This window comes from Drosophila mojavensis, unplaced genomic scaffold (assembly GCF_018153725.1).
Source record: "Drosophila mojavensis isolate 15081-1352.22 unplaced genomic scaffold, ASM1815372v1 contig_136, whole genome shotgun sequence".
In the NCBI taxonomy this organism is placed as follows: Eukaryota; Metazoa; Arthropoda; class Insecta; order Diptera; family Drosophilidae; genus Drosophila; species Drosophila mojavensis.
Genome location: NW_025318667.1, coordinates 24,736,440 through 24,760,972, shown reverse-complemented (window position 1 = coordinate 24,760,972; position 24,533 = coordinate 24,736,440). Strand labels below are relative to the sequence as shown.

At 41.9% G+C, this 24,533-nt stretch overlaps 1 protein-coding gene and 2 long non-coding RNA genes across 8 annotated transcripts; 2 read left to right on the top strand and 1 right to left on the bottom strand.

The window, feature by feature from the left end:
• Positions 1-733: 733 nt before the first annotated feature.
• Positions 734-10,658, bottom strand: LOC6584633 (neurogenic protein mastermind). Its single transcript, XM_044008669.1, has 8 exons — positions 9,938-10,658; positions 5,476-5,726; positions 2,727-5,421; positions 2,456-2,634; positions 1,803-1,995; positions 1,513-1,718; positions 1,197-1,416; positions 734-1,099 (listed from the first exon to the last, which is right to left on the bottom strand). The coding sequence occupies exons 1-8, from the start codon at positions 10,079-10,081 to the stop codon at positions 842-844; spliced, it is 4,146 nt and encodes a 1,381-aa protein (XP_043864604.1). The 5' UTR covers positions 10,082-10,658; the 3' UTR covers positions 734-841.
• Positions 5,976-8,540, top strand: LOC116804507. Of its 4 annotated transcripts, none has more exons than XR_006357364.1 (3): positions 5,978-6,090; positions 6,475-6,543; positions 6,892-8,540. It is a non-coding gene; the product is annotated as an uncharacterized LOC116804507 (long non-coding RNA). The 4 variants fall into 4 exon arrangements; XR_004364488.2 differs by having other exon boundaries at positions 5,983-6,090; positions 6,475-6,499; XR_006357366.1 differs by lacking the exon at positions 5,978-6,090 and adding an exon at positions 6,139-6,206.
• Positions 10,659-19,309: 8,651 nt separating the features above from the next.
• Positions 19,310-24,267, top strand: LOC122757356. 3 transcript variants are annotated; one of them, XR_006357370.1, is made up of 3 exons: positions 19,310-19,398; positions 19,476-19,538; positions 23,935-24,267. It is a non-coding gene; the product is annotated as an uncharacterized LOC122757356 (long non-coding RNA). The 3 variants fall into 3 exon arrangements; XR_006357369.1 differs by having other exon boundaries at positions 19,319-19,402; XR_006357368.1 differs by lacking the exon at positions 23,935-24,267 and having other exon boundaries at positions 19,476-20,763.
• The last annotated feature ends 266 nt before the right edge of the window (positions 24,268-24,533 follow it).

Genomic DNA, 24,533 nt, shown 5'->3' with positions numbered 1-24,533 from the left:
GGAAATTCTTCGGGTTGTTCTTGCTGGTTATTGTTGTTGTCTCTCTCTCTCTCTTTCTGTCGCTCTTGCTCTTCCTCTCCAAGTGCAACAACAGATGCAGCAAGTGAGCTCGTTAACTGTTGGCAGTGTTGCGCTTAACGTCCTTGGGCACAATCTACAGCAATTCCTGTTGCAGCAGCAACAATTGCTGTTGCTGCTGCAGTTGCGCCTGCTGTTGCAGCTGCTGCTGCTGCCAGCGCTTGTACATGCCCAGGTAGGTGCGTGTCGTTGTTGTTGTTGTGGTGCTGGTGCTGGTGCTGGTGCTTGTGCTGGTACTGGTACTGGTGCTGGTGCTGGTAGTGCTGTTGCTGCCGATGGTTGTTGCTCCAGCTCCAGGTATTGCTCCAGCTGCTCCAACACCGGTCACCAACGTGGGCATGGCTAATCCGGGCAGCTGCAGTTGATGCGAGTGCAATGTTGTTCCAGTTATTGTTGTTGTTGTCGATGATGAAGCTGCTGCCGCTGCTGCTGCCACAGATTGCAGTTTGTAGTGTGTGGCATCCATCACAGTCTCATAGCAATAGGCGGCCGCATCCAGTAATGTGGTGGCATAGTAGCTGCTGGTGTGCAGCCGCCGATTGCAATAGGGGTTGTTCATGATGTTGTTGCTGCTGCTGCTATTGTTGCTGTAGTTGTTGTTGATGCGCTGCTGTTGCGGTTGCTGTTGATGTTGCTGCTGCTGTTGCTGTTGTTGTTGCTGTTGTTGTTGCTGTTGTTGTTGCTGCTGCTGTTGCTGTTGCTGGTGGCTAGCAGCTGCTGCTGCGGCGGCGAATTATGAATTGGAATTGCGTTTAGTTGGCAGCTAGGACGAGCTGGACTGATTCATATTGCCAAACATGTGGGCTGAGAACGAGGTTTGCCCCGCCGAATTGGCCTGCGACGTAGACGACTGTTGTTGCTGTTGCTGCTGCTGTTGTTGCTGCTGCTGTTGCGCCTGCTGCTGATTCAGCGAGCCCCGACCGTGTTTCGGTATGGGCGGCTGTATATACTCGTGCCTGGCCAGTGCAAACACATCCATGCGATCCTCCTTGCGGTAGGCCAAACAGCCGCGAATGAAACTCTGCGAACAGAAGCGAAAGCCATAAATCAATATTCGAGAAAAGTTGCATATAGAAAATATATATAGTTGTATATGTGGAGGGCAGCTATCTGCTAACCTTTGCCTCGTTGGACACAGTTGGCTTGTTGGAGAACTGCACTTCGGTGGCCTTCAGTATGGTATTCTCCTCGAGAATTGTGGCCTGCGATTGATTGTGGCCGAACGGCTTCTTTCCATATAAACACTGATAGAATATCACGCCCACACTCCAAACGTCCACTTTCGATGAGATTTTCGGTGGATTCTTGCCAACCACAAAGCATTCCGGCGGCAGATACCTGACAGATTAAGATACGGATCGTTGTTAGTTATAGATGGAACAGATGATATCGATGATATAGTAATATATTTCATATGGATTCTCGCTCATTTACCAATAGGTTCCCGCGCCCTGCGATGTCAGATCCATGCCATGATCCGGATTATAGTTCTCGTCGTCCATCACCTTGGACAGACCGAAATCGGTGATTTTGATCTCGCCACAGACATTGCCCTCGGTCAACAGGATGTTGCCCGGCTTCAGATCGTAATGGATGACAGGCGGTTTAATCTCATTTAGATACTTGAGTGCAGATACAACCTGAATAGGCATCATTATTATTATCATTATCATTGAATAGTATTCCATATATGTGTTGTCATTACGATTTTCCCCCACACTCACCTGCATTATGATCGAGCGCGCCTCACGCTCGGGTATAGTCTTATGCTGCTTCAGATAAAAGTCGAGATCGTGTCCATCACAATACTCCAGCACGGTGCAAAACGAATTCGCATCGATCTCAAAGACATCATAGAGCTTCACCACGCGCGGATGATCCAGCGCCTTGTGTATGTTGTACTCCCGCAATGCGTGTCTAGATGGGATTTGGGGGAATGGAAATGGGAATACGAATATATATATATTTATAATGTCTGATCAACATATGCTCCGAATCCCATGCTCTTCACTTCTTGGCTCTTGGTTCTTGGCCCTCTTCTACTAGCAAAAGCGTACTAATTGCCTACGAGAACTAGAAGACCAGAAGAGATCGTTTCAGTGTCTAAGTCAACTATGCAACTTGCCCCACTTGAAAGCATCCGCAGATCTCATCTCTCTTGGAGAGATCAGGGATTACGAAACAGAGAGAGAGAGAGAGAGAGATTCGACAGCCTATGCGCTTGCATTAGAGCTAACACTAAAGTGTTAATCGAAAGAGAGATATACTCGTATGGATAGATGGTTAATTGAAGAGACCTCAACCTCATCACGATGCTATAATGCCCTATAATAATGGCGTCCTATAATTCCGTCGCTGCTGCTGCTGCTCTACTCACTTGATATAATTAGCTTTCTTATCCTCCTTCCAATCCTTGTTTAATTGGTGCACCTTACATGCGACATAGCGTTGCTCCTTGAGGTCAAAGGCCTTGTGCACCTCGGAGAAGCCGCCCTTGCCCAACAGCATCAGCAGCAGATAGCGATCGTTCAGCACGGGATGATTGTTAAAGCGGGACTGCAAGACGGAGCGAATAAGTTGGATTAATACATGACACCATTGAGAGATATCAATATATATGTCTGTATGGATATAGCCACATAGCCTACCTGATCTTCGTTGAGTATGCGCTTGAGCTCGCGTATGTGGAGATTGCGTTCGCGCTCAAGCTTCTCCATCTCCAGCTGCAGATCGGCGTCCTCCTTCTTGAGTGCGTTCTGTCGCAGCTTGAGTATCTCGTCGTATTCGTAATACTCCTGCGCCGTGTACGCGCCCGACACCGGATCCGGCTTGAGGAACGTGCCCGAGTCGGAGCAGCTGCCGCTGTCGTTGCCGCCGATGCCGCCACCGCCGCCGCCGCCGCCTGCGCCAGTTCCGCTGCCAGCGCCGCCGGCACCGCCGCCGCCGCGATCCGATAACCGATCGCTGACGCCGCCGCCGCCGCCACCAGCGCTACCGACATTGCCGCCGGATCCTCCTGCACCGCCAGCTCCGCCAACGCCACCGCCAGCGCCGCCGCCTCCATTGTGGAGCAGTTGCGCCTGCTGCGCCTGCGTCGAATTGGAGCGGGAGAGACCACGGCCGCAGGAGACGACCACAACGGCGCCGCTGCCAGCGCCAACGCCAACGCCGCCGGCGCCAGTCGTATTGACGGCGGCGTTGCCGACAGCGATGCCGCTGTCCAGGCTGCCGGCGCCGGCGTTGCCGCCCAGCCGATCCGTCAGCTGGGAGGAGTCATTGGAGTTGGAGTTCTGTTGCTGTTGCTGCTGGTGCTGGTGTTGGTGCTGGTGCTGATGCTGGTTGTTCTGCTGGTTGCTGTTGTTGTTGCGCTTTCGCCCAGACTCGGCCGGACGCTTCTTCATCAGCTGCTTCTTCTGGCGATCGATCTCCTCGCGCTCGGCCGTTATCTCCTCCTGCCGCCGGCTGAGCTCCTGGAACGCATAGCCGTCCGTCCAGTTCTCCTGGAATGTGGCGCCGACGCGCTGCGTCACAAACTGACCCAATCGTAGGCGATTCTGCATGCACTTCTGGCGCGCCTCCTTCTTCTCGATGCTGCTCTTCTCCTTGAGCAGCTTCTTCACCACATCGATGCACTTGGCGATGTGCGACTTGTGCTGCTCGATCGACTTCTGGTGGCTCATGATCTGGCACTTCTGTTCGTCCGACAGCCGCGTCATCTCGTCCAGCTTCACCTTGCCCGACTCGTGCTCCGCCTCCCGCTCCTGCAGCTCCAGCTGCGACACCTCCGTCTGGGTGCTCTTCGTGTACGTCATGATGGCCGCTGGCATTGACAGCGGCATCGGCGGCGGCGGCGGTGGTAGTCCGCCGACCACACCCACATTGACGCCCACGCCCACATTGAGCGTGCCCAGAGTGCTGAGCGTGCTCAGCTGCTGATGCGTGGGCACCACGGCCACACTGGCCGCCGATGTGGTCACGGGCAACTGTTGCTGCTGCTGCTGTTGTTGCTGTTGCTGCTGCTGCTGCTGCGCCGCCTGTGAGCCCACGCCCAGACCCAAACTGGCGGCATTGAGTACGCCGTGCGCCACGCCCACATGCGACATGGGCACACCCATTTGCGTCTGCTGAGGAACCATTGCATTGGAAGTCTGTTGTTGTTGCTGCTGCTGCTGGCGCTGCTGCTGCTGCTGTTGCTGCTGCTGTTTGGCCGCTGCCGCCGCCGCTGCTGCCGCCGCCGCCGCCGAGCTAACGAAATGAAAGTCGGCGCCCGCCTGCTGCACCTGCTGCTGGCCGGGCTGGGACTGCGTCTGTGGACTAGTTGAATGATAGCCGTGTATGGAGTACGCGCTCGACGTCTGCACCTGGCTGTTCACCTGCTGCTGCTGCACCTGCTGCACTTGCTGCACTTGCTGCACCTGCTGCTGCTGCTGCGTGGCCGAAGAGGGCGATTTGCTGCCCGTGTGTGGCCGCAGACTCGAGTTGCCGCCGGACTGCTGCTGTTGCTGCTTGTTGAAGTAATCGTTGATCTTCTTGTTGTCGCTAGCGCCCGGCAGCAGGAGGCGCGCGCTCTTGCCCCCAGCGCCCGCCCCGGAGCCACTGACACTGCCCGATCCCCCGCCGCTGCCACCACCGCCACTGGGCAGGGCGCAGCGATCGCCGCCCAGAGTCAGCGGCAGGCTGCCGCCACCCGCCTTCGACATGGCGCTGTCCCGGAATGCCAGCGACTTGCCCACCTTCAGCCCGCTGACAATGCCGCTGCTGCTGCTGCCTCCTCCTCCTCCGTTGCCCGTCTCGTCCGAATTGTTGGGCATTTTGCGTTTCCGTTTGCGCTCCGCGGGCGTGCGCGGCTGCTTCCCGCTGGCATTGGTGGCGGGACCTGGTCCTGGGCCGGGTCCAGGTCCGGGTCCGGGTCCACTGCCCGGCCCTGTGCTATTCAGTTGCTGCTGCTGCTGTTGTTGCTGCTGCTGCTGCTGTTGCTGGACATTGAGCATGTCGAGCATGGAGGCGCCGTTGTTCGAGTGCAATCCGGGATTCAGCTGCTGCTGCTGCTGCTGGAGGCTGCCGAGTCCTAGCATATCGTTGACATCCTTTTCACTGTGCGAGGAACCAGTGCTCATATTCGAGTCCGGATTGCTGCTGTGTCCGCCAGCAGCGCCGTGCGGCTGTTGTTGCTGCTGCTGCTGCTGGTGCAGCGCTGCGTGTGGATGCTGTGGATGCAAATGTTGCAGCTGCTGTGGATGCTGTGGCGGCAGTGCACTGTGATGCAGCGACTGTTGCTGCTGCTGTTGTTGCTGTTGCTGCTGTGCTAAAGCCGCCGCTGCTGCTGCCGCTGCTGCCGCCGCCTGCTGTTGTTGCTGCTGCTGCTGTTGTTGTTGTTGCTGCTGCTGCTGCTGCTGTTGTGTGGTGAGCTGCTGCAGATGCAACGTGTGCGTCTGCAAGTGCTGCTGCTGCGTTAGCTGCTGTGGCAACAGTTGCTGTTGCTGTTGCGCCTGCGTACTGTGATGATTGGCAAAATGTTGCTGCTGTGGCTGCGGCTGCTGTTGCTGCTGTTGTTGTTGCTGTTGCTGTGCTGCTTGACTGCTCGGATGATGATGACTTAGGGTCGATGTGGTCTGTGGGGCCATCTGCAATTGAGCGCCGGCGGACATCTGCAAAGCAAAACAAGCAAATATAATACAAATATTAATTTACTTAGTTGCGTTCATCTTTTTTTATTTCTATATTATTTATATATCAATTGATTTATGCTTTTTTAATTTATACATGAACTTGAGCAAATGATCGATTCGATTGCTCGCTTATCGATATGCCGTGACTTTTGCAGCACTGAACCACTTTTTGTTTTGATTCGCTGGTTCGTCGGCGACAGCGCAGCGCAGCGCTGCCAGACATATGCCTCCCAACTAAGTGGCAACGGTGAGGCTGAGCCGCAAATTGAAAGAAAAAAAAAATGGCAGAATAGCGAAAACAGCGAAAGAGAAACGTGCAAAATACATGGCAACAAAATGACGAGTACGTATGTGTGTGTGTGAGTGAGTGAGACGTCATAGCAAGCGCGTGCTACTCTGCTGAGCGCCGCTCCGCAAGACATGCGTGTGAGTGAGCGCAATGCAGCAGCAGCAGTGTTTGTATGTATTTGTGTGTGCGCTTCTGCATGTGTGAAATATTTTATCAAAAAGCAAAGACAATGAGAAAAAAATCGACACAAGAACAAAGTTGAAAATCGAAATACAAATTTTATGTCTACACACAAAATTTTTTTCGTTATTTACATATGTATTTACTTTTTGCCAGCACTCTTTATTTCTTTCCCTACACAACACAATTTAATTATTATTTTTCTTTCCGTTATTTTTTTTTTTTTTTTTTATTTATTTTTCTTCTTTTTTTTTGTAGTTGCTTTGTGGATGACCGTGTTTGTGTAAGTGTGAACGTATATTGTGTGTGAATATGTATTGAATAAAGGTATATATAAATATATATTATACTATATATACTTGTATGTATGCGAGTGTGTATGTGTGTCTTATTTATGACAAAATGCCGTTCACCTTTTTTAAGCGCCGCATATTTTTCTGCACACACATACGCTTTGCTTCTGTGTGTGTATGTATGCGTGTGTATGACGTGTGTGTGTGTGTGCGTATATGTGTATGGATGAATTTTCACATTCTATTATAATTTATCACATTCATTGTTGTTGTGTATATCTATGCACTTTGACGAATTTTACATTACGCTTTAACGATTATAATCGACTATTTTGCACGCCGCGTACTTAGTTTATGGCTGGTTTTTGTATTTTTCTTTCAGTTCTTTCGGGGCAGGCAGCAAATTGTTATACGCGTATTTGTAATGGTGCGCGCGGCCCGTAACAAGCAAGAAAGAAGGTGAAAAAAGAAGAACAAGAGCAATAAAACGCGTACACAGACAACGGGCAACGGCAGCGACAACGACGACAGCAGCAGCGACAGCGACGAACGTCTCAAACTCGGCGCTTTTGCTATTTGCAGAGAGCACGAGCGCGAGAGCAGGGGTGAAGAAACACACAAAACCAAAAGAGAGCGAGAGAGTGAGAAAGAGCGCGCGTACAACGAGCCGAGCCGAGCCGGAGTCGAGAAAACAACACAACACAACTGCACGACTACACTACACAGCACTACAAAATATTTGCAAAAACGAGGAAAGAAATGTACAATAAAAATTAATCCGATTGACAGGCAGCAACCGCTTCGCGTCGTCGTCGTCTGTCGTTCGTCGTTCTCTCGCTCGGCCTTCGTTGGCCTGTTGGGTTTCTGTTGCTTTTGATAAATTTCTGCGACTTCCGCGCGCGCCCATCCAAAAACAACACCGAAACTAAACTACAACAACTATTTGTAGTTGCTGCTGCTCTTGCTGCTGCGACGTCGGCTCTGCTGCGACGACGCTGCTGCGCGACTGCGAGCGCTCTTCTTCCTTCTACACTTCCAACATTGCCCAGCAATCAGCGGCAGCAGCAGCAGCGCGACCCAACCGGCGTCTTTGTTATTTCGCGATGAGCGCGTCGACGCTGGCAGCGACGCTGACGACGCCATTGCCCAAATTATGTTCGTATTTATACACACACATATATACATATATATACATAACATGCATGTACATTTACATAGTGTTGTGTGACTGTGAATATAAGAGCAATTTAAATTATAATGCAAAAAATAAAAAATTGCTACAAAACTTATGTCAATTTAAATTAAATTAAAAAAATATAAATAAATTCAAATAAAATGTATTATTATCTACAAAGATCCAAACATGAATACTATAGAGCTCTTGTAATTCGGTTTAAGTACATTTAAGTAGTTTTTTTTTCATCATATAACAGTTTAATCCTGTTCGTGCTGCCAACAGTTCTGTTAGGGCCGCAGTCACTTTCAGCTCCAAATAGCGTTAAAAAGGAAGGAAGCTAACTTTATGGTGTCGACGCGTCGCAGCGTTGTTTGCGGTTGCTGAACATAACAACAGCTGGGCGCTGGACGTCGCGACGTTGCTGCCCGCTTCACGTTTCCCGTTGCCTTGTTGAGAGTGAGAGCGGAAGATGGAAGCGCGAAGAAAAAATTAGCAAATGCAAACGCAAATACACTCACAAAAGTTGTAGCGGGCCAAATTGGCAACACTAACAACGGGCCAAGAGCTAGGAAGACAACAAATGATAACAAACTTTGTGAGCTGAGCCCACAATGCAAACGAAATGGGCGACGACGACGAAGACGACTTAATTTTTCGGCTTGCTCCACTCACGTGCGCGCGAATGAGATAAATCTATGATGATGTTGATGTTGTTGATGGGAGCTACAAAAGCAAAAGCGTGCGAAAAGGCCCGCGAGTCGCAGATGTAGACGTAGCGAGAACGAGCCGAGACAAAACCAAATTCGAGCGTGAGCAACGTCCCTCTCTCTACAATAAATACTTCAATACGTGTGCGTGTGTATGTGTGTTTATATGAGGGTACGGGGCAGTGTGCGAGGGTGTGGCAGTGACAAGCATAACGTATGTATGCACTTCTTATTGGCACCATCTGTGCATGTGGGTACTTGTGTGTATGTGTGTGACGACAGCAACTGCTGCTGCAGCTGCAGCTGCGACTGCGACTGCACAGATGTACATACATAAGTACGTTTGTGCGAGCGAGTGAGAGAGTACTATTACGATTGCGAGTGCATTCCAATGCAGCTCGAAAACCGTTGCATATTTGGTGATTTTTCAAATGCTTTTTTTTTTTTTTTTTTTTTGCTAAGTTAGCTCTAGTAACGCAGCACAACTCCAGCTTCGGAGCATGCAATAACAAGTTTTTTTCTTTTGGCAACGTGTTGTGATAACGCTTATTGCAAATACAAAACGCATACAAACATATAATATGTATATATATACATCTGTGCATTTGTATGTCTTTAAAAACTGGTTGTCGCAATCGACGCGGCAAGACGTTGACATTAGGGCTGCCATCCAACACACAACAGCCATAACAATCGCAGCCGTCTGGCAACGCCGTCGCGCAACACCAGGCAACAACAGTCGCCGTCGTAGCCACAGTTTAACAGTTCACATCGATGAGTCAAGGTCGAGAGACGTCACGCAAATTTTCGTTTTCATTGCTTACCCACAACACAGAAAGAAAAAAACTATGTCCGTTTATTTTTAGCGTGCGATTCCGACGTCGTGTTGAACGACAGCGAGCCGAACAGACACGAGTCGTTGCGACGAATGAATGGGAAGCGGCAACGAACGTTTGAAAACACGCATGGCAGAGGCAGAGCAGAGCCACCATCGAATAATTAATTTATGTATTTTTTTATTTCGCATTTTTATTTAGTTGGCATTTTTGTCGTTGTCATTGTCATTGATTTAATACGCTACGCGCTTTGAAAAATTTATGATGGAAACATTATAGCCCAACAATCAGCAGTATTATGATATTGAAGACCTACATAAATTATTTGTAAACATTCTATAATTTTTATTATTTACTTATTCGCGTCATTAACCCAATTAGATTGGTTTGTGTACTTCATTATTTCTATTTACACTTTGGCATAGAGAGAAATATTTAAGCTGTAAACAAACGTAAAGTAGAAATAATAATAAAGTTGTTTGTGTGTTAATTTCTCTTTAAAAGATGTAAATTCTCTGTTAATTTCCTTACAGGGCAATCAATGGGTTAACATTGGTTGTGTCCCCAATCGTTTAACAGACCCCTGTTAAGAAAATGTATACTGGGCGCACAGCAGCAGAAAGCATCAGCACGTGCACGAAGCGCCGCTAATGTAAACAAAGAGAAACACACACACAAAACGAAAAGAAAAAAAATAACAACACTCACGCTCTTGGTTAGCTTGCGACCAGCGGCGCCGCTGCCGGCGCTTCTCTTGCTGCTGTTGTTGTTGCTGGTGCTGCGGCTGCGTTTGCGTGCGGCGTTACTCGCAGAGGCTGCTGCTGTTGTCGTTGTTGCTGCCGTGGCTAACATGGCAACGTAACAGTGAGAAAACGTCGCTGCTGCTGCTGCTGCCGCTAACTTTGACGCTGACGTCGATGTCGCAGTCGCCGTCGTTAAACAGCTGACACGCTTACCGGCAAAATTTTAAAAATCAGCTGCCATAGCAGCAGCGTTATTGCTAGAACTCTCTCGCGCTCTCTCGCTATGAGAGTGTAAATGTACAAGTGTGAGTGCTCGACCGGCGTTCTCTCGATTTATTTGCACTCTCTCTCTCTCTGCCGTATTTTCTCGTTGTTTGCCGACACGACTGTTTTGTGTTTTGTATTTATGTTTTCCCTCCTCTCTCTTTTTTTTTTTTTTTGCTTGCTTATTTTGCACACTTTGCTTGATTTGCACGTTTTGCATTTATGTTACACACACGCTTTGCTTCGGCATTCGTATCGTTTGGTTTGCCTTTTGCTTGTTTTATTTCTCGTTGTTGTTGGTTTTGCCTGCTGTGTTTGTATATAGTAGGAAGTTGGCAAAAATAATAAAAAAAATTCAGGCGCGCTCGTCGCTGACAACGACACGTCACGTTAGTCGCTCTTTAAGTTCGACACTGTTTCGCTAGAGAGAAGCAGCAAGGTAAAATTGGCAAGTCTACAACAAAAACGAAAACGAGCTGACTGGCTGGCTGGCAGCAGCGGCTGCGACGCTGACTGAGCATTTGTATGTCTGTCTGTCTGTTAACCGAGTGAACTTAAATTGTTTAGTTCATTCTGTATGCTGCTGCTGTTGCTGCTGTTGCTGCTGTTGACGCTGCCGCTGCTGCTGGCGCTGCCGCAGTTTCTCAGCATTTCTCGTTTGTTCTTGTATAGTGTGAATCGCAAGGCCGCTAACCGTTGCTTTTGCCGTTGCCGTTGCGTGTGCATTAGAAAGCTCTTCGCCGCTGCAGTAACTAACGCTGATGCTAGAATGCTGCGGCGAGTTTTTCGATTTGCCGTTAGCAGCGAACTGCAGCGCAACCATGAACCAAAGGCGATTTTAATTTTCACTGTTAGCAGGCGCACAGTGCAACATAGCGCAGCGCAATAACAGCGGCGACCATAATGTGCATACATACATAGTTAGGTTATTGTTGTTGTTGGTGAAAGCATTTTATAGAACATTGCCGTTAACAGTAGCTGAGAGAGCGATGTTGAGCTATTAAATGGCGTTTGGGTTTGGTCTCCTAGCGACTTTGTATTCAATTTCGTGTGGCTGCTTACACACACGCGTACACATAACTATGTATACGAATGTACATACATACATACAAATGTATGTATGTTCGTGTGTGTTATAGTATGTGCCCGTAATGCCCATTAATATTATCCGATAATGGTTCGAGGATGTAGTTGTGTCTGTGCTGACGCACCTGGCCTTTGTCTGTATCTATGTACATATACATATATATACTATATATGTATGTATGTATGTAAATATGTTTGTCGAAACGGAGGAAAGACAAAGGAGAGGGAATGGGTAATAAATGCTCCGTTATATTTGTGTTGCCGTTCTCTTTAGATTAGTGCGGCTAAATACACTACACAGACACACGCACTCATACACAGACATAGACACACACATGTGTGGCACATTGATTAATAGAACGCAAGTATGCATAAAAATTTCAAACTGACGGCATAAAAATATAAAGCGATACATGTGTATGTGTGTATGTATGTATGTATGTATATGTGTAGGTATGTATATAAATGACTGTTTACATGTGCATAAACAAAGCAAAAACAAAATCTCAAATAAACTTAATTCGACATATGCAAATAAATCAAATCAATTTTTAAAAATTAAATAACATTTAATACGACCGAAATTATGATTACGATCTCAAAATATGTGTGTTTGTGTCGTAAATATAAATAAGTATGTATATTAATATGTATTTAAAAAAAAAAAAAAACATACATATTAATATCTGTTCATGAAAGTAGTAGTGCTGCAATACCAGAAAAAAGCTTAAGCCAAATGATGTATGTACATATGTATGTATGTGATATGTGATATCCTGGATACCATTAAGTACAATGTTTATTGACTATAATCGATTACTAGCATGAAAATAATATTAATCTGTTTTAGTTTACTAATTTACTTATTTATATATGTATAGTTATAATAATACAAAATAAACATACATATTTTCAAAAAATTTTCTTAAATCACATTCAATGTGACCCAATATTTGCCCAGCACTCTCCAAATATCTCTTGTCTGTAAGTTTTACCAATGTCTATTCAAATTTTTGTTGCACTGGGCAATAAATTGCAATTAGTTATTATTTTCACTCGTCTGGCAACGCCGCCAACGCGCAGCATTCAAGTTTTGAACTTCGCTCTCTGCCTCTGCCTCTCCCTCTGCTTCTACCTATGCCACTGCCTCTTGCTGTCACTGTCACCCGCTCTCACTCGACCGACCGACCGACCGACCGACCGACCGCCCGCTCTAATTGCTTGTTTTATGCATTATTTTTGTATTTTTTTCCTTTCTGCTTTTTATGGATGAGTTGATTTCGTGCTGCACTTCTTGCCAATTTGTTTCGTATGTATGCTGCACAAACACACACACACATATGTAATTGTGTATGTTAATATGTATTCCATTTCATTATATTTGCTTCCCCTCATTTGATTTCAAACTGCGCAACTTTCACCCAAACAAATTTACAGCAAAAACAAAAAAAAAAAAGCTGCTGCAAAATATTTAACTACAAATTATGTACACACATACAATATATGTATATATGTATGTATGTATGTCAATATGTGTATGTATATTTGTTTGTGTGCACACATATGTACATACATACATATATAATTTAATTTATTTATACATATTTTTCTTAGCATTGACATTCGTCCCAATGACTGTCAGCTGACGTAATCGCAGCATAAAAAAAAAAAACAATCAAAACAATGAAAAAAAAACTACAAAATTTAAAAATTCAAAATTTAAAAGCAACTGTAAAATCTTTAAGAGTAAATGGAATAAATAAACATTAATCAAAAAAATAAATTAAATAGTTTCGACAATCGCGGATAAATACATGTGCATCAAGTGCATTGCTTCCCAGTGATACTTATGATAGAGCACAAGATACCCTAGAATTGAATGTGTCAACTTTGTCAAACACTTTTATATTTTCTTAAAAAACAAAACACATTCGTCATAATCGGAATGATTAAGGAAAAGTGATTATCATTTTGAAGTTGTATGTATGTGTGTTGAAATACCAAAGCAAATATGCCTCGTTGAGCGCACGAATATAGGGTATTCTTAGACAAATCAACACATACATACATAAATTCACACATACAATGTAAGATGTATGCAGTTCATTCCCACTGAATAATACGAATTCTTGGATAAAATACCCAATGCTATTACACACATACATACATACATATATCTAAGCATATCTATTTAGATAGTGTATATAACTATTTATATTCAATAGAATGACCACTCACACACACACACACACACACACACACACACACACACACACACACACACACACACACACACACACACACACACACACACACACACTCAACAATATATACATACATACATACATACATACATATGTATGCATGCACATTCATATCAAATCTCATCAGTCTGGCAACTCTAACAAACTGCGAAACCGCAAATTCAATTGAACTTGTGTTGTGAATGGAGCCTCTTGGGTGCTAATCGTATGACATTAAAACAAAAAGAAAGGGAAGCCAAACAGCACAAATGCTAATCTATATATACATACAAACATACATATATATAATTATATATATATATATGTATCTCACTTATATACACAAATTGTAACAGTCGAAAAAATGTTATCAGAAATATAAATTTCATGCATTTGATTCAAGTCACGTACACGCATACATACATATGTGTACACACATATATGTGTGTGTAGATTTATATACGCCTATATGTATCTGATATTTTGTTTAAAAGCAATTGTTTAACCTAAGTAAACTAATTAAATTGGAAAATTTTGTATACAGTGCATAAACAAATATGTGACTCTCGTTGGCTGCCCACAAAATGCTTGAAGAATATAAAAACACACATATATACATACATATAAGTGCAATCTCTGTACACGCGTAGCAAAACATTGCAAAAAAAAAAAAAAAAAAAAAAAAAAAAAAATCAAAAACAAAAACGGGGAAAAAAACGAGCATCGGGCCCACAACAACTGCAATGCGCCGCGTTACGCATACGCAGATTGGGAGCCAGCAGCAGCAGCAGCGAGAGGTGGCTAACGACGATGCCGTCGACGTCGCGACGTCTAATTATGCTGCCACTGCAACAAAAACAAAATCGACGACGAGAGCACACGACCCACTCACCGAGGCGACCGAGCGACGAACGCTGCGACGACAACGACGGCGACGGCGGCGACCCACGACAACACACAAAATGTAAGCGCAGCGAGTGGAAACGAACGAGTTGCGGTGGCGCAGGCAGTGGCGGTGTCGGAGGCAGAGCCGGAGGCAGCAGTGGCGATGCTTGCCTGCCGGTCTGCCCTCGCTCACTCTCTCATTCTCGAAAGCTCTCGCCCACTGCACTAGCGAAGGCAGCGACAGCGACAGCGGCAGAGCTAGCAGCAGCGTTAGAGGCAGCGACGAATTGCTGGGTTTAAAAACAGTTTACTATTGAGCAGGCAAACACACACAAACATGCAAAAGCAAAAGCAAAAGCAAAGGCAATAATAATAAAACACACAGCAGAGTGAAAAATAGCAAATCAAAAGTAAGCTAAAGTAAAGTAAGGTAAAGTAAACTGACGTTGACGGATTCGTCGCTTTAGCCGCGTGAGTTTTACGTTTCAGTTATTATTGAAGCACAAACAAATTGAGACTAAAAATGCGGCGTGAGATTTGATTGTGAGTAAGCGCAAGCGACGCGTTTGTGCCGTTGACGCCAGCAGCGACGTCAGCGTCTCAGTCACATTTAAAATAAAGGCAAACAAATATACAAAAGTAAAAGCCAAAGAACGCAAGGGGAATGAAATTAAATGTATGTATGTATGTATGCACGTATGTATGAATGTATGTGGCATGTGTATGTACTTGTTCATGTGTATGTATGTGCATGTGTGCGTGTGCTTGAGTATGGTGGGAAATGAAAAAAAAAAGCGCAGAATGGAAAAAAGTAACGCAAAAAAAAAAAATGCTAAAGCTTAGCGACTGGCCAGCGACGATGTCGCGACGCTGGCGCCGCCGTCGTCAAGTGCAAAGTGTATAGGGCGTGGCAGCTGTGGGCGGTTGGATTGTAGGGTATGGGTGCATTTTCATGTATAGATGTAGTTATGTAGATGTGTATATATACATACATACAAGCAAGTGTGTATCTATGTGTGAATGGATGTATGCCTGTATGTATGTATGCGTGTATATATGTACGTGTGTATTTACATTAGCTGTTCTAGTTGTTGCGCTGTCAACAATTCAAGCATAAAGCAAGAACAGGCAACAACTCAACAACAACAATGATATACATACATACATACATACATACATACATATGAGGTAATCGTGGGCTGTGCGCTGTTTGTTTATCAAAACAATAACAACAACAAAAATCCGAAGATATATTTTTATAATTTTCAGCGAAAATCAAAAATTGCCAAAAGACAGAAAAGTCAGAAACAAAAGACAACATCAACCAGCAACAACAACAGCAACAACAACAACAGCAGTAAACATTACCGCATCTGGCATACATACATACAAATATACCAACAACTCACTTTATACTACACACATAACATATATATATGTACATGCATGTGTGTATGTGTGTGCGTGTGCATGTATGTATGTTGTATGTTTTTGTTCGAGAATTTCTGCCTTCGGATGTATAAAGCAAATGGAATTTTTATTAACAGTCACAAAAACAGCAGCGCAAAATGCAGCCAACATTTTATTTATAGATTGCAAGACAAGGATAGCCGCATGTCAGGCAGTTAGAAGGAGAAAGCATTAGCGCAAGTCTGGCTAGCGCAATGTGCAGAAGGACGGCGGGGTAGGTGAGGGAGTAGGCCGGGGGAGACGAGAGCTTGTGGTTGAGGTTGAGTTTGAGTTTGTGGTTGAGGGCAGGGGGTAGACAATAAGTAACGGATCACTGTGCCGCCGCCGCCGCCGATGAATTTTATGAACTAGAGACTAGACAAACCCCAAAAGGCAACGGCTCTTGGGCAGAGCGAGAGCGAGAGAGCGAGGGAGCGTGAGTGAAAGAGGGGCAAAGGCAGGAGTAGGGGCAGGCGAAGTAGAAGTTGAAGCGGAGCGAGAGCAATTGAGAGTTTGTGCACAATTTTATAAAGGAACAGAGAAATGTGATATGAAGTGTGTACACACTTACATACATACATACATACATATACATATGTATGTACTCTAAATAAAGTAGAAAAATATGTAACCCATACACACTTGCATACTTACATACATATATACTTATAAATATGTATGTGCATATGAAGATAAGAACCAAATACATTCAAAGTTCAGTTTTAGTCCATGTTTTTTTTGCGGCTTTGCTTTCAATTTTTCTTTTCAGGAATTGACAGATATATGTATGTATGTATATATCTACATATGTATGTACATATGTATATATCTATGCATGTATACAATCGAGTCAGATATACAGATTTATATATGGACGTATGCACATATAATGTATGTATGTATGTATGTATGTATGTATGTGTGTATGTACATATATAAAGTAGAGCTTATGTACTTAAATTTGTTGGATTCACATTTCAGCTATATGTGATCAAATATAACCTTCACTTAAACTTCGCAATTATCTAAGAAGTAGACTTTCTAATAAACATATATACACACACACACACAAACAAACAAACAAACATACTATGTAAATAGATCTTGTTATGAATATTTCGTATAGCTAGGAAAATATTTGAGCTGTGACTGACTCATTCCCTGGATTATCAATTGAATTTCACGATTTACATTATAGCAATTGAGGAACGGATTATAAAACTAAATTCGAGAATCAACAAAACTGGAACTTTACGAAACAAACCTCAATCTGACATGGACATAATTAATCACTCACTCTCTTTCTTATTATGTATGTATTTGGATAATATTTATTTGATTGTGAATGATTTCATCAGCATTGTTAGTTCTCGCCTAGTGAGTGTGACCTTTAGATTATATCGCCACACTCGGCGTTCGTTCAATTACTATTAGTTATACAATAGAGTGTGTGGAAATGGAATTATACATACATATGTAGATCTATATGCATGTATATTTGTGCATATTTCAGAGAACTATGACAATATAGCTATATATGTATATATGTATGTATGTATGTATGTATGTATATATATTTAGCATTGCGGCAAAGCCCATTTGTAGTATTGATTTTGCTTTTCAAATTTCGTTCTCTAATCGCAAATATACAAAGGAAAATAAATGTACATACATACATATATATATATATATATATATATATATATATATATATATATATACATATATATATGTTAACATAATATTAAAAACTTCTTCCAAAATTGAATCAGTTGATAGCTGAATGGAATGAAAACTAAGGAATAGAGGAAATTATTGGAAAATCTCAAAAAATGCTCAAGTGAAATGATTTACGATGTGAGACGACATTCGAATTCTTTTAGAATTGTAAAGTCCCAAAGATGGTAAATGATTTATTGGAATTTGTCTATAAAAAAAAAAAAAAAATAGTGCGTCTGAGCAGTGTTGGACAACAAAATTTGATTCATTTAAGGAATATGAGCATATGTATGTATATTATATTATATTATATCATATTATATTATATTATATTATATTATATTATATCATATTAAATTAAGTATATTTTATTACCTTATATTCTATTTAGTTTTTATTATTCTTTGGACAACAATGTAAAAACAATATTGATTTAGGCATTTTTTTTTAAATTTATTTATTATATATATTTTTTATTTATTATAAAATATTTATTTATTATGTATTTTTTTATTTATGTAAAAAATTTTATTTTTGTTTGTTTGTTTAAAATAAATTTATCTATTTTGCTTTGAATTTATTAATAATTTTTAAATTTCCTTTTTCTATTTTTGTACTAAAGACATTTGAAACATACATGTTTAAACATATAATACAAATATAGATATATCTTTTATAGGTTTAACTAAGTATATTATTTAATCACATAAATTATTTAATAGAACTAATTCAGAGAATTTAGCGTCTCTTTCGAGATGAAACTCAATTGACACAGAAAATAAATCATGTACAACTGCTGCAGTCGAGTGATATCGACTGCATGATACTCGTTCACGATGTTAAATATAATTAAATAATTTCTGATAGTTCTTCAGAGTGAAGCTGTAGTAAGTTTAAATCTTTAGCCTTTCTGATAAATTGAATTCTCATTTTTACCACGCCCCTTGTGGGCGTATTGGGCTAAGACAAGTCAAGTTCGATTCAATAGAGTTGAACCTTACACAGAACCAATATACTCTCTCTCTATATCTATCTCTCTTCCTCTCTCTCTTTCTCTCTCTCTCAGGAGTGAGTCAATGGCTTCAAAAAAAAAAAACAACTATTTTTAAACTAGAGCTTCAGTCGATAACGCCCGATTCTTGTTCTTGTTTTTCAATTTTTTGCTACAATTATGAAATTTGTTCGCTTATAGATTTCAGACTTGAGTTGATTCGCATTATTCACGCCTCTCCCAGCCGGAAATACGAAATGCCAAGCAAAGAGAAAACAATTAATAAGATGAAATAAGACAGCAAAAATATGTACATAAATGAAATATCAAATAAAAATACACACACACACACACACATAGTCGAAATAAACCAAAACAAAACAAAGACAAATTGCTTTGTATTTGTTTAGGCAATTAACAAACCATTTTTATGCTCAATAAATTAATAAACTGTTAAAAAAAAAAATGGATTTTCAAGTTTTGCACGAAAAGAAAACCGAAAACAAAGGCAAAGACAAGCAACAACAAAAACAAAAAACAACAAAAAAAGTCGCCACGCGCGGGCTTTAAACTGAGTGTGTGTGTGTGTGTGTGTGTGTAAAAAAAAAAAAAATTTAAATTAAATATTTATATATATATATTTTTTTCCTTTTTTTTTGTATACTTTTATATATCATATATGCATGTATTATATATTCAATTTTAATTAGTTCAACTTTAATGTTATTGAAAATGGGAAAATCGAATTGGAATATAATCAGCCTATACTTTGGCAAATAGCCGAGTCAAGTGAGTGAGTCACTTTATACACATATACATATATATATATATATTTATATGCATATAATTTTCCTATATGCCTTCAGCTTGCCTTCCCCCTCTTTCCCGCCCAGCGCTTTCAATGACCAAAGAAAATTGTCGCCCAAATCGTAAATATTTATCAGCCTCACGACTCAGAGGGTGCTACATAGACATACATATATAATATGTACATAATATACATATAAATATATACATACATACATATTTAACTCACAGTGAGTGAGCGAGCGAGCGAGAGGGAGAGAGATAGCAGAACAAAAGCAATGCGCACTTTAATAAAAAAATCACTCATACGTAATTTCAATGGAATTTTTTTTTTCGTCGCATCTGCGCCTGCTTGTCCTCTTTTTCAGTGTTTGTCTGCCTCTGCTGCTTCTGCTTCTGCTTCTCTTTCTCTTTTTCTGTTTCGGTTTCTGCCTCTTCTTGTTGTTAATCATCAACGCTTTGATTTTGTTTTGTATCTTTCCCTATGCTTTATCTACTGCTTCGCACTTGGATTTCGTTTTACTCTGTTCATTGTTGTTGTTTTTTTTTCGCTTTGCTTTACTTTTCTTTCTCTACTGCTTTGTGACTCTGTTTCTTATTGTTGTTGTTGTTGTTGTTGTTGTTGTTGTTGTTGAGCAAGGGCACACTTTAAGCATTCCAAAATCAACAATCATCAATTTGATTTGACACCAGCAATATCATCATCATTATCGTCATCATCCTGCTCATCATCATCACCATTATCATCATTATTATTAATTAGATATACATCCAGAATGTGAATAATCAAACCGAATTGAAAGAGCAATTCAAAGATTTCTATATATCTGTATCTATATCTATATCTCAAAAGCAAGCTGTCCCTTGCAAACAAGCGTATGTTAATAACGCACATAATCACGCCAATATGGAGGTACGGTGTACAAGTTTGGGGAGTCGCCGCAAAGAGTAACCGACAAAAGATCCAGATAATGCAGAACAAGGCCTTGCGCCAAATCACTGGATGCCCCTGGTTCGTAAGAAACTCCTCCTTGCATAGAGATCTCAAAATGGATTCAGTGGAAGAGCAGATCTCATTTCATTCAAGCCGGTATAATGATCGCCTCAAGTCCCACGCCAACCGGCTGGCAAGAAAGCTGCCAAATTCGAAACCCATTCGTCGATTAAAAAGACGACAGTTCGAAAACCTCATCGCTAATAGTAATTAATTTACTTAAATATATATGTTTAAATTTAGTAGTAAACGTTAAACCTGTGATGTAAATTTTGTTTCAAGGAAGATTATAGGGCAAAATGATGCTCTGGCGCTTCCTACTAATAAAAAAAAAAAAAAAAAAAAAAAAAAAATCTATATCTATATCTATATCTATATCTATCATATCTATATCTATATCTATATCTATATCTATATCTATATCTATATCTATATCTATATCTATATCTATATCTATATATCTATATATCTATATCTATATCTATATCTATATCTATATCTATATCTATATCTATATCTATATCTATATCTATATCTATATCTATATCAGGTCAAATCAATGAAAAGTTTTGACCAACTGGCAAGTTAAGCAGCAAGAGAGACAGAAAGAGGGAGAGAGAGAGAGAGAGAGAGAGAGAGAGAGAGAGAGAGAGAGAGACGAAATTTAAAACTGTTGGCCCATAGACATCAGGAACCGAATGTTGAGCAATAGGTTGTAACTAGAACTCGAGCTGTGCTCAGGTGGTTGGGTGGTTGGGTGGCTGGGTGCTTGGGTGGTTGGGTGGTTGGGTGGTTGGGTGCTTTGCCTGGTGGTTAGGTGGTTGGTTTTGTCAGTTCGGCTTTAGTTGGTTGGCATGCATCAAATTTGCGCACACATTTCAACAATTTTAGTAAACGCCTCCTCCGGCTTGCAGCTCTGGTCACTGCGACTGATTGAGGCCAGGATGTGCGTGTGTGTGGGTGAGTATATGTGTGGGTGTGTGTACGCTGCTGCTGCTGCTGCTGCTGCTGCTGCTGCTGCTGCTGCTGCTGCTGCTGTTGGCAACGCGTTGAGGAGCACACAGCCACTTGGCAGATTAGTGTAGGGGTTGATGAAGAGGCTCCTGTTCGTACTGCTGCCACTGCTGCCACTGCGGCTGCTGCGGCTGCTGTTGCCGTTGCTGTTGCTGTTGCTGCTGCTGCTCCGCTGTGTACGTGTGTACGTGTGTGCGTGTGTGCGTGGTGGGGGCGGTACTGGGGTTTTGGGCGCTGCGTCTGGGTCTGGGTCTCAGGCTCGACGCAAAATGGTTGGCTCACTCGCTCGCACGCGCATTTTAGCTGCCAACTAACAACAACTGCAAACTGCTGCCAGCAAGTGCAAAACTAACTAAACAACAACAACAACAACAGCAACAGCAGCAACAGCAACAAAGGCAGCACAATATTTCAGCTGGAAATATGGAAAGGCCGACTGTGCGTGTGTGTGTGTTTGGTTAGTTGAATATAGACGGAATAGCAACAGCAACAGCAGCAGCAGAAGCCTAGGCAAACATTGAGCGCAGGCTGTTGGTTGTGTCTATGTGCGTGTGTGTGTGTGTGTGTGTGACTGACCCGCAGCCCAATTGCAGTATTGCAATATGCATTTTGGGGGCGGGTGCAAACGTCAGCAGGCAGCAGGCACCTGCCACACTGAGCCACACACACACACACACACAGCTTGGGCAAAAGCGCCAACCGATGCCCGAGTGCTCTGTATCAATTTCAAAATGGCGGCGACTCAGCAGCCTGGAAAGCGAATGGATGTGTGTGTGTGTGTGTGAGTAAGTATGTGTAACTATGTGTGTGTGTGTGTGTGCGTAACTCGCGCTATTTGGCGGCAGTCGTAAACTTATTGGTGAACAACGGACCACAGCAGAAGACAAAATGGCGGCAGCAGCAGCAGAAAAAAAAATAAGAATATACATACATACATACATACATACATACAGAAAAGGAAACAGAATTTGACATTTTACATATACATACACAGGGTAATGTTGTGTGTCTGTGTGTGTGGGTGTAACAGCTTTGCGTGCTATCCAAAATGCAAAGCTGAAAAGCAACAACAACAACTCCTACAACAACAACAACAACAACAGTAGCAACAAGAAAAGCGCCAACTAAAGCCTTCAATCGGGGGGCTCCAGTCCATTCAGTCTCCATTTTGCCAGAGCCCAGATAATCGATTTTCACCAGGGGGAAAAAGCGGAAAAACTGTGCACTCAGTTTTCCTTTATGCATTTTGCTAACGCCCATGCAGGCAGGGCAGGCGCTGCCATATTGTTTAGATGCGGCCTATGGCAGGAGTGGGAGCAGCAGCAGGAGCAGACCGGAGGCGGGGCTGCTGGAGCAACATGCAAATCTTCTTCAGTCTTTTTCGTACGTCAAATATATGCATAAAATAAACATTTTCATATACACGGGCATAAAACAAACATCAGGCTTGATGGAGACAGAGAGAGAGAGAGAGAGAGAGAGAGAGAGCGAGAGAGAGAGGCAGAGGTGACACGATGAGGCGAGGCAGCATAAGTGAAAATTATTATGCGAACATTTTTAATGTTCATATGAATGTATCGTAATATACAAACACACACAGCCACCCACATCTGCGAGGCCAAGTGGGGTATGATGGGACAGAAAGCTGTCTATATGATGATATATGTATCTATGTATGTATATATGTATATATGATTATGTATCTATCTACATATACCATATATTCATTTTTCCATTTTAAATCAATTTTCAGTTAAAAAAGTTTTATTATTTGTATACTCTTCCATGGGATATTCACAATGGGATCAAATATTATATAGAAAGCTATAAGAAGATAGCTAATTTGTATTTTATATATTATTATAGTATATAAATATCGTATTATATATAGAGTAGCTGCTATTTATGTAAAAAATATATCCATATATATGATCATATATTTTTTTTTATCAAATCTACCCATGATATATGTAGTATATATAGAGCACCTGCAAGTTTAAAATACTTTTCTATGAAATATATATATTTTGCAATTTTATAAAGGGTATGTACTGCTTGAGCATAATTTTCTATTGCCCATCTGAATATGTTTTGCATATAATATGTCTGTATGTATATAGAGTATGTGCTTGTTATAGTATATTTATAGCTTGTGTATGTAGAGCATCTGCTAGTTGAGCATACTTTTCTAGAAAATATTCCTATATATATATGTACATATGTATATATATATTTTGCATATTTATAGAGGGTATGTGCTGGTTGAGCATGTTTTTCTATGGCATATGTCACATTATATACAAATATATGTATATACATATATATATTTATATATAGAGCATCTGCTAGTTACGCATACCTTTCTAGATAATATTCACATATGTATATCTCTATGTAGGGTATCGACTAGTTGCGCATAGCTTGCAAATACCAAAGGGTATCTCATATTTCAACTGGCTCATTTAGTCTCTTCTTCTTTGCACTTTTCTTTTTTCCTTTCGTAATTAAAGTTGAGCCATGGGATGCAAGTGTCATGACGGGCTTGTAAATAGGTCGTTGGTACGTACGAGAGAACGAGTGCGAGAGAGTGACAGAGATGTGGAGATAGATGGGGAAGGAGAGAGCAAGAGAGAGTGAGAGACAGATTGTGTGCATGTTTGAGCTACCATCTACCATTTACCATCACCTGCCCGCTCGCCAGTTGCCCCTTCGTCTGCTGAATTCGCAAAACTGCTAGAAATCAGCGAGAGACACGCAGGCGCCATCTAGCGTTGAGTGTGTGCAACACAAAATCAAAAGTTAAACAGTGAAAACACAGAAATTTAAGGAAAATACATATTAAGATGAACAAAAAAAAATTAATAAGCTTATTAAAAATTTTTAATTTTATTAAAAATTACAAAAACACAAATTTAGTATTAACAATCACATCAACTTAATTTAAAATACATATTTCAATTAAAATTTCTATTTAAAGTCTTGTTTAGTTAATAAAGAAATGTTTATAGTGCATTTTGCAATTCGTTTTTTTTTCCTTTTATATATAATACTTAGTTTTTCTTTTTAACGATAATGCAAATTTGTTCATTAAATTTTTGTCTTTAGGTAA